Source organism: Alosa pseudoharengus, unplaced genomic scaffold (assembly GCF_046254945.1).
Source record: "Alosa pseudoharengus isolate Yale_2024_CS ecotype anadromous, Long Island Sound unplaced genomic scaffold, YU_APseudo_1.1 YU_APseudo_1.1_scf_8, whole genome shotgun sequence".
Taxonomy (NCBI): Eukaryota; Metazoa; Chordata; class Actinopteri; order Clupeiformes; family Clupeidae; genus Alosa; species Alosa pseudoharengus.
Window position 1 is genome coordinate 18,595,721 of NW_027468870.1, and position 8,572 is coordinate 18,604,292.

The following is an 8,572-nucleotide window of genomic DNA, read 5'->3' on the forward strand; positions in this document are numbered from 1 at the left end:
GAGCGAGGGGGCATACTCGGTGTGACTGACAGTTTCAGTTAGAGCCTTTGAATGTGGACTATTTCTACATGATACTAAATGCTAAATTGTGCTAAAATGTACATTGCAAACTTGAAGGGAAACTCCAGGAAAACCACTTCCGGAAGGAACTTTCCTGAGGTGTTCCATCTTTATTCTTTACAGTAAGCTATGAATTTTGTAAAATAGATCCGCCAAATTCATTTCCAGTCTTCCATGAACACACCTTGTTCTTTTTTACACTGTATGTACTCTATACGAAAGAACCACCTAAAGTTTTTTATGCTTTGTTCAAAAAAAAAAAAAAAAGCTCCTCTGCTTTAAAGCTCCACTCTTTGCCCCAGAAGAGCACTTTGGCTCTGTGGACCCAGCCCAGCCTGAACGTCAGCTCCACCACCAGCTCTCATAAATTCCCCCTCCTGACAGCCTGGCCAGAGGAAGGCCATCCTGCGTGACACATTTCTGGCAGTTTGTCATCGCCGCCTGTCCCTGTGCGGCAGTGCCACACCCCTACGAGCCGGTGCCAGGCAGATGCCACCTGATGCCTCTGTCCGTCCGCACAATATTAATAGGGCCGACCTGACGGGCCTGACTTATTGGAAACCTAAGCTGGGGAAACTGGGTGGGGGTGGCGTAGAGGCCTGGGATTTTATTTTCATGTGTAAATGATGGTAGAATCCACGTGTACTGTGCGGCCAATGCATTTCTGTTTACCACGTCTATCCATTTAATATTACATTTACATTACATTTATTAATTTGCCAGATGCTTTTATCCAAAGCGACTTACATATGTCAATTATATTACAAGGGCCACCCATGTGTGTGTATCCTCAGTAGATACATCCAAGTCAGTTTCAAATGTCACATACATTCAACATACTAATACATAGCAACATGCTGATATTTATTCATTTGTTATTCCAAAAGCTACTATGGGCTTACACACATGAATGTTCCATTGAGTGCTTGTCAGTTACACTTAACCTGCCAGGCAACAGCTGTGGAGCCTCAGAGATTATCCTCATCCGCAGTAAATTATTTAGAGATCATTTAATAAAAGTGTTTCGTGATGAAAAGTCCAATGTCAACATTCACTGTAACTGTTAACAGTGTGTGGAGTTTGGTAGCAACTTTATTTTTGGGGGGCTTGCGTGCCAACTGCTCTATTCTTACAATATTTGATTGGCATGATATGTATGGCAGGACTCGCGCTGTTTGCCCAAACCAAAACCTTCAGCACATCTGTCCCTCTTGAATTCATCAGCTGCTATATTGAGATTCAAGGACTGTGTGTACATTGTTCTAGCTAAGAGACCGGTAATCATTCTCTCACAGAATCTCGCAGTCTCCTCAGTCTCTTTAAATAAACAACTGCTGATGTATCACTGCCCACATGGCTCACACGAAGAACCAATTTGAATTGTAATCTCACTCTGGTGCATAAATATCCACTGTCTGCTCTGCTCGAGCATTTCGACAGCACTTGGACTGCACTGACCGCCCATGCCAAAGGCGGTGACAGATAGACAAAGCTGGCACCAGCGCAGGGCCATTTAGCACTAACTGGGCGCATTTGTCAGCTCTTCACAGTCTGGACGGGGTGAAGGATTTCATGATTGTACAGTACAGACAGGCCCCGCAGACTCTCTCGCTCTCTCTTTTTCCCTGTGGACGGTGTTTGCTTGTACTGGACCTTGCTCACGTTATTTATTTGAACCCCACTGAAATGATTTCATGCTCCCCTCTTATTAACCAAAGTACTTACAACACTGGCCTGGACCAAAAAAAAACAAAAAAGTTTTACTTGGAGGATACTTGTGTATGGTCGGTCGCCCTACATACGGCATTGGACACAGTGTGCTACATAAGCCATGGGCCTGACAGGACTTCTGGGAAGATGGATGAGGTCCCTCGCTGAGATGCCAGTCAAAAAGGGGGTGGTGTAACCATGCCGGGACTTGGTGAGACTGCCCGTTCCCCTGTGGAACACTTGCAGGCCTGGAATGTTCTTCTCCCGTGGTTCAAAGGGCACGGCGAAGGCGTGCCGTTCCTTTGGCGCTCTCCGACCATGGGAATATGTGGAAATACGAGGTCTCTTTAGATTGCCAGGCATCCGCACTATGCGCTCACTGCTGGATAGGACTGGACTCTCGCTCCACTCGGCTTGGCTTGGCTGCTACAGCTGTACGCTGCCACCGCTGCTGTCTGTCAATCTGCTCCCATTAGAAAAGGGATGTATGGTCAAGTGTGTGTGTGAGTGTGTGTGTGTGTCTGTTTGTGTGTGTGTGAGTCTGTTTGTGTGTGTGTGTTTCTTTGACACACATTCACTCACACACACTCAGACATATGAAGAGCTAGTGCTTATCCAAAGTTAGGCTTGCATCAACAAAACCTGGGAAGTCTAAATGAAATTCTTTGCACAAGTTCGCCTAGGGATTAGGGAAGTGGGATCACCCGTTTCAGTTTGTGTAAATCTGAAATGTTGTCCATTTTTATGTCCAGGGAGCTTGATTTGGGCAGGCACACAGAGGAAAGAGAGGTATGGCGTTTTTTTTTCCTGCGGGGAGTGGGGGGACCATTTCACAAAAGGCCCATGCAATAACTCTAGCCATTTATTTTTTTAAATTCCTGCAAAGCATTTGCTTTCCTTGGCATCACACATTCTGTTCATAGTTTGGACATGGCTGACTGATGCTGGCGGGTGCCAGAATCCTGCTCTGAGAACTGGAGTCAGTCGCGGGTGGAGACACAGGCCTCTTAGAGGCGGCTCTAGAAAAAGGAGCATTCATGAACAAGCTCCGTAGTGCTCTCGCACACACGGTCGGCCATAAGGGTCACTGGGCCGCCACACCGACCTGATTGAGAATACAGATGTGTTTCCGCAAGGACAACATTGGCCACTCCACTTACACGGCCCTCGCTTTTTGTCTAAAGTTGCCTACCACTGACATAGTGAACTTGTCTGGCTTGGACTTAACTGAGTTGGTCACACAATGTTGAGAGAGATATGGACCTTGAGGCCTCTGAGGGTGTTATAAACAGCTTAGGGGTTGCTGTGAAGTAATGCATTATGGTTTAGACAGCAGACCCAGTGACTGTCAATCTCGAGACGAGTGTTGCAAGAAGTATGAAGTGAAACTACTGGTAAGAAACAATGCGTTTAACAGTTCTTCTCGCAGCCAAATAAACAGGCACATTTGTTTTCACAGAGAAGAGCGCCAAGTTATGACTGTGTTATTTGGAACTTGTCGCGTGGACTGTTTTTTAAGGCAGCTGTTTCCAGCCTACCAACGTGTCTCCCACGACAGCAGAAAACTCCGCTTCACCTCCCCTGGAGCTCGTCAGTGCGGGGACATGTGCAGTTCTGTTTGGGCTGCCCGTGTAGTGACCGTTTGTGTCGCCAAAACGGAACCTCTGCTTTCCCCCTTCTCGTTTCTTCATGCTCTTCTCTGGCTATTCAGGTTAACGAGTCCACTGAGAAGATGCCTGGAAGTTCAATAACACACTCATGTTCGTGGAAAAAAAAAAAACCTGTCTCGGCCGTCCTGCTCATGCCTACAATTGTAACTTTGACTGATTGCTCTTGTAGATGTGGTTTCTTCCCTTTTTTTAAAGTCTCCCCCCCTATTCAGCAAGCACAAAGAATGGGCCCATTCATAGTGGGCTGAGGGAGACTTGTGGTCGAATAGGTGGAAAACGCTGCTTAAACATCTCCCTGCGCCAAAACAAAAACACCCGCCAAAAGAGATCCTATTTCATTTATATGAGCAGGAAATTGACCTGTTGGGGGAGAAGGAGGAGGGGTGGTTGGAGACGACAAAAAAACACAGGGAGCTGATCTCGGATTTGGAGATTTTGTGGGAATGTGACAAGTTAGGCATACCTCTGGAGTGCTTGGCTGGCCACTGTGTGTTTTGTTGAAGGGGGCCGGGGGGGGGGGGGGGGGGGTGCTCTTGGGTACTGTCTCCCTCCCAGACACCCGTACTCAGGGGACTGTGTTCTCCTGTCCCTGACTGCTTTGCATGAGAATGGACAGAGACTGGGAAGGACAGCGGTGATGGGAGAGGAGCAGGTGCGACTGTCCTCCTCCACCCACCACCACCACCCCTGCCATGCCCTGAACCGGACGGCCCCAGAATCAGGTCCCATCAGCCCATTAGGGAACGAGCCGTCGTAGCCTTCTGGAAGCCTCTGGAGGAGGGGCACCTGCATTGTGTGTGAGGGTGGGTAAGATGACACCGACATGGACAGGTTACCACATGTACTTTTTGTGACAGACAAGGCCAATCAGAGTGATGGTGGTCTGTTATAAAATTAAACCATGATGTTGTTGTATTAATTGCTGCACTACAAAGTAATTGATTTGGCTATATCTTATCTTAAATAGAATATTCTCCATTCTAAATATTTAAAACAGTGTATTGTCCAGGGTGTATACCATGGAAGAGCACATAACAATTGAAGACATGCATGACAAAAAATGACCATAAATGTGATGGAAATTAATGTATACTGGCTGATACTGTAAATGACTGACCATAAAAATGGTCAGATAGTGTCCTGGAGGTGCTACTTGTTGTCTGGCCACTAGATGGGAACAGTATCACTCCATTCTTCCAGTCATTGTAGTCATAAACATGACAAACCATTGTTTTAAACACTAGATTTTTTATGATCAATTAAGGAATTCATGGTGTAGCCTATATTATTAGGTATTTGGATAAACAAGAACATTTTAAATGCATTATATATCACTATTAATTTATTTGATTTCTAAAAACTCACTTCCTTTTACATTTTTACTGTCTTACTCCCCCCACCCCTGCACATAAACTAATCTTTGTAGGCTATGAAACGAAATAGGTAAGCCTACGTGATCTGACATGCATTCATGCATAGTCCAGACAGAATGGAAAACACTGTAAACTGATTAGGCCATATGCAAGCCATAACCTAGGCTATGATTTATTCTTTACAGATGATGACAAAATTATCTCAAACTTCATAGCATCTCACCAATATACCTTTCTGACCATATTCCAAACAATAGCTTTAGACTAATAGGTGAATCATCTGTCCCCTCTCTTAATCCTTGGTCCACTGAATAAAACACAAAGGACTATTTTCCCCAATCCTCCAAGAGTATTAAAAACCAGTTTCATTTTTTACATGAAGCAATGCAAGCCAAGCGCTACAGGCACGCAATAATGGAATTTGGCAAACCTTTAAATTCACACCTCCCCCGAAAAATAAAGATAGTCCTTCGAGCTCACTGTTCAAGCGACTGTACAAGAAATATATAAAAAATCGAATTGAATTACATTAAAGGCGGGGCAAAGCAAGTCCGTCACCACACTCCGCCTGTTTCAGAAGATACACAGAGAGGAGAGGAGAAAGTTAGGAGTCCTCGCGCTATGAACGGAACGAAAGGGGTACTCTACTGGCTTATCCGAGCACACTAGAGAACTTGTGGCAGCATGTTATGCACAAATTATGCCAGTATAGTCTGTTGTTAAACTTTAACGAGTTGCTGTCTAAATGTTCGCCGGAAACCAAGGATCGCAGGACTTCAACGGCCAATAAGGACTTGTTTTGTTTGACCACCGATTATAATATGCGTGCTACCGGTGCTGTATTGGTTTTCCCTTCGCCACTCCATACAACGTGGTCCCAGCGCGGCTTCAGCAAAAAAACTACAGAAACACCGTAGTCCAAAATTACCAATATCTCGAAACTGTTTGTCTTTTTTCGTTTCTTTTAATTTCATAAATAAGCATTGCACAGAGGATTAATACTATTTTCAAACTTCCGTAACTGGACTAAAAGTTTTGATTGATTTGTACCTGTCATGGATTGTCAAGGACATAAACACCTCCTATTCTAGACCTCAGACGGCCACATGGAACATTAATTCTGCAATACCACACAAGTAAAAATCTTGATTTTAAATTTCAGACAAATGTGATTGTTATCTTTTCCCTAAGATGCATAATTTGCTAAGGGATAGCATGTAATGCAGTATGTAACAATTCTATCATCCCATTTTGTCCTGAAACACTATGGGGGACTTACATGTGAAGACTGTGATTTTATTCTGGTGTCCACTTGTAATTGTTGGATCAACGCTGGAAATTGGAGCCTATGACATCGAACGAGGGCGACCAGCAAAATGCGAGCCCATCACCATCCCCATGTGCCAGGGCATTGGCTATAACATGACGAGGATGCCCAACTTCATGAAATACGAGAGTCAGGTCGAGGCGGGCATCAAGCTGCAAGAATTTGCCCCTCTGGTGAAGTACGGCTGTGACGTGCACCTCCGCTTCTTTCTCTGCTCGCTCTACGTGCCCATGTGTGCTGACCAGGTGTCCAACACCATCCCCGCCTGCCGGCCCATGTGCGAGCAGGCGCGCCAGCGGTGCTCACCCGTCATGGAGCAGTTCAGCTTCGGCTGGCCCGACTCGCTGGACTGCTCGCGGCTGCCAACCAAGAACGACCCCAACTCCCTGTGTATGGAGGCGCCCGAGAACGACACCAAGCCTGAGGGGAAGAAGGGGGAGGGCATGCTTCCGCTGCCCCCCAGGCCCAGGCCACCGGGCACCGGGGCAGGAGTTGGGGGTTCAGCTGGTGGGGCCTCCACTTCCGCTGGCCTGGGCTCGTGCGCCAACCAGGAGAAGTTCCAGTACGTGGAGAAGAGCCGCTCGTGCGCGCCGCGCTGCGCACCCACCGTCGACGTCTTCTGGTCGCGCCAGGACAAGGACTTCGCCTTCGTGTGGATGGCCGTCTGGTCCACACTCTGCTTCGTCTCGACCGCCTTCACCGTGCTCACCTTCCTCCTGGACCCGCAGCGCTTCCAGTACCCCGAGCGGCCCATCATCTTCCTCTCCATGTGCTACAACGTCTACTCGGTGGCCTTCATCATCCGCTCGGTGGCCGGCGCCGAGAACATCGCCTGCGATCGCGAGAACGGCGAGCTCTATGTCATCCAGGAGGGCCTGGAGAGCACCGGCTGCACGCTTGTTTTCCTCATCCTCTACTACTTCGGCATGGCCAGCTCCATCTGGTGGGTCATCCTCACGCTCACCTGGTTCCTGGCTGCTGGACGCAAGTGGGGCCACGAAGCCATCGAGGCACACAGCTCCTACTTCCACATGGCTGCCTGGGGCCTGCCGGCCATGAAGACCATCGTCATCCTCACCATGAGGAAGGTGGCGGGCGACGAGCTGACGGGGCTCTGCTACGTAGGCAGCATGGACGTGACGGCGCTGACCAGCTTCGTGCTGGTGCCGCTGGCCTGCTACCTGGTCGTGGGCACCTCCTTCATCCTCACGGGCTTCGTGGCGCTCTTCCACATCCGCAAGGTCATGAAGACGGGCGGCACCAACACGGAGAAGCTGGAGAAGCTCATGGTCAAGATCGGCGTCTTCTCCATCCTCTACACAGTGCCGGCCACTTGCGTCATCATCTGCCTCTTCTACGAGCGCCTCAACATGGACTACTGGCGCTACCGCGCGCTGGAGGGCAAGTGTGTGGCTTTCCCCGGACGCCGGAGCGAGGACTGCTCGCTGGACGCCTCCGTGCCCACCGTGGCCGTCTTCATGGTCAAGATCTTCATGTCGCTGGTGGTGGGCATCACCAGCGGCGTCTGGGTGTGGAGCCCCAAGACGCTCCAGACCTGGCAGGGCCTGTGCAACCGCAGGCTGGCTGTGCGCGGCTCCAGGAAGGCCTGCAACAGCGTCAGCTGCAGCAGCTCGCACTGCTACTACAAGCCGTCCACGGTGGCGTTGCACATGTCCAAAACAGACTCCTACCTAGAGAGCCCCACACACGTCTGACAGTGGAGGCTAAAGCTTCCACCATGTTCTTGTATGTCCAGTGCCAAAAAGAAGGGAGCGTGTTTATTTTTTTTTGTCCTCTAAAGACATCATTGCTCTGCATTGACTGCATTTGATGATTTCAAAGTAGGGAAGGCAGGCAAAATCACCCACAGGCAGACATAAAGGGAGTATACGTATGAACATCATCTGATAGACTGCTTGTTTGTGGTGAGCAACTGTATAGGATGTATACAAGGTATTCATGTTTGTTTGGTGTTTTCTCCCTCTCAGACTTCACCAGCTGGTTAACTTATTGTTTTGAGTATTTATGTGCAGATCCCAATAGGTGTTGCTGTATGTATTGTATCGTATTGTATATGAGCACTTACTGAAAGAATATAACAACTAAAGTGTTTTTAAAGAAGTCATATTTTTCCTAAATAAAATACAGTAATGTATTTTGTATGTATATGGTTTTCTTTCCTTAGTCATTCAAGTCAGCACTGTATAGAGCATTGAGGTGTTTGTATTAAGTGATTATATTTTTGTGTTCTGTTTAAAAATGCTTCTTTAAATTCTCACAATTCAAGAACAAATTAAAAGTAGCCAATGGACCCTACTCCTGCAAAGATAGGATTTTAGAATGAATACCTAAATGTATTTGTTTTGCTCATATTAGACCTCTTATTTGTTCTTCATGAACCAGGTGTATAAAACAAATGTAACAACAACCCT

At 47.4% G+C, this 8,572-nt stretch overlaps 1 protein-coding gene and 1 long non-coding RNA gene across 2 annotated transcripts; one reads left to right on the forward strand and one right to left on the reverse strand.

The window, feature by feature from the left end:
• Nucleotides 1–3,943: 3,943 nt before the first annotated feature.
• On the reverse strand, nt 3,944–5,290 carry LOC143112265 (uncharacterized). The gene is made up of 2 exons (XR_012984697.1): nt 5,244–5,290; nt 3,944–4,226 (listed from the first exon to the last, which is right to left on the reverse strand). It is a non-coding gene; the product is annotated as an uncharacterized LOC143112265 (long non-coding RNA).
• Nucleotides 5,291–5,410: 120 nt separating this feature from the next.
• Nucleotides 5,411–8,295, forward strand: fzd9a (frizzled class receptor 9a). Its single transcript, XM_076274154.1, has one exon. The coding sequence runs from the start codon at nt 6,080–6,082 to the stop codon at nt 7,853–7,855; it is 1,776 nt and encodes a 591-aa protein (XP_076130269.1). The 5' UTR covers nt 5,411–6,079; the 3' UTR covers nt 7,856–8,295.
• The last annotated feature ends 277 nt before the right edge of the window (nt 8,296–8,572 follow it).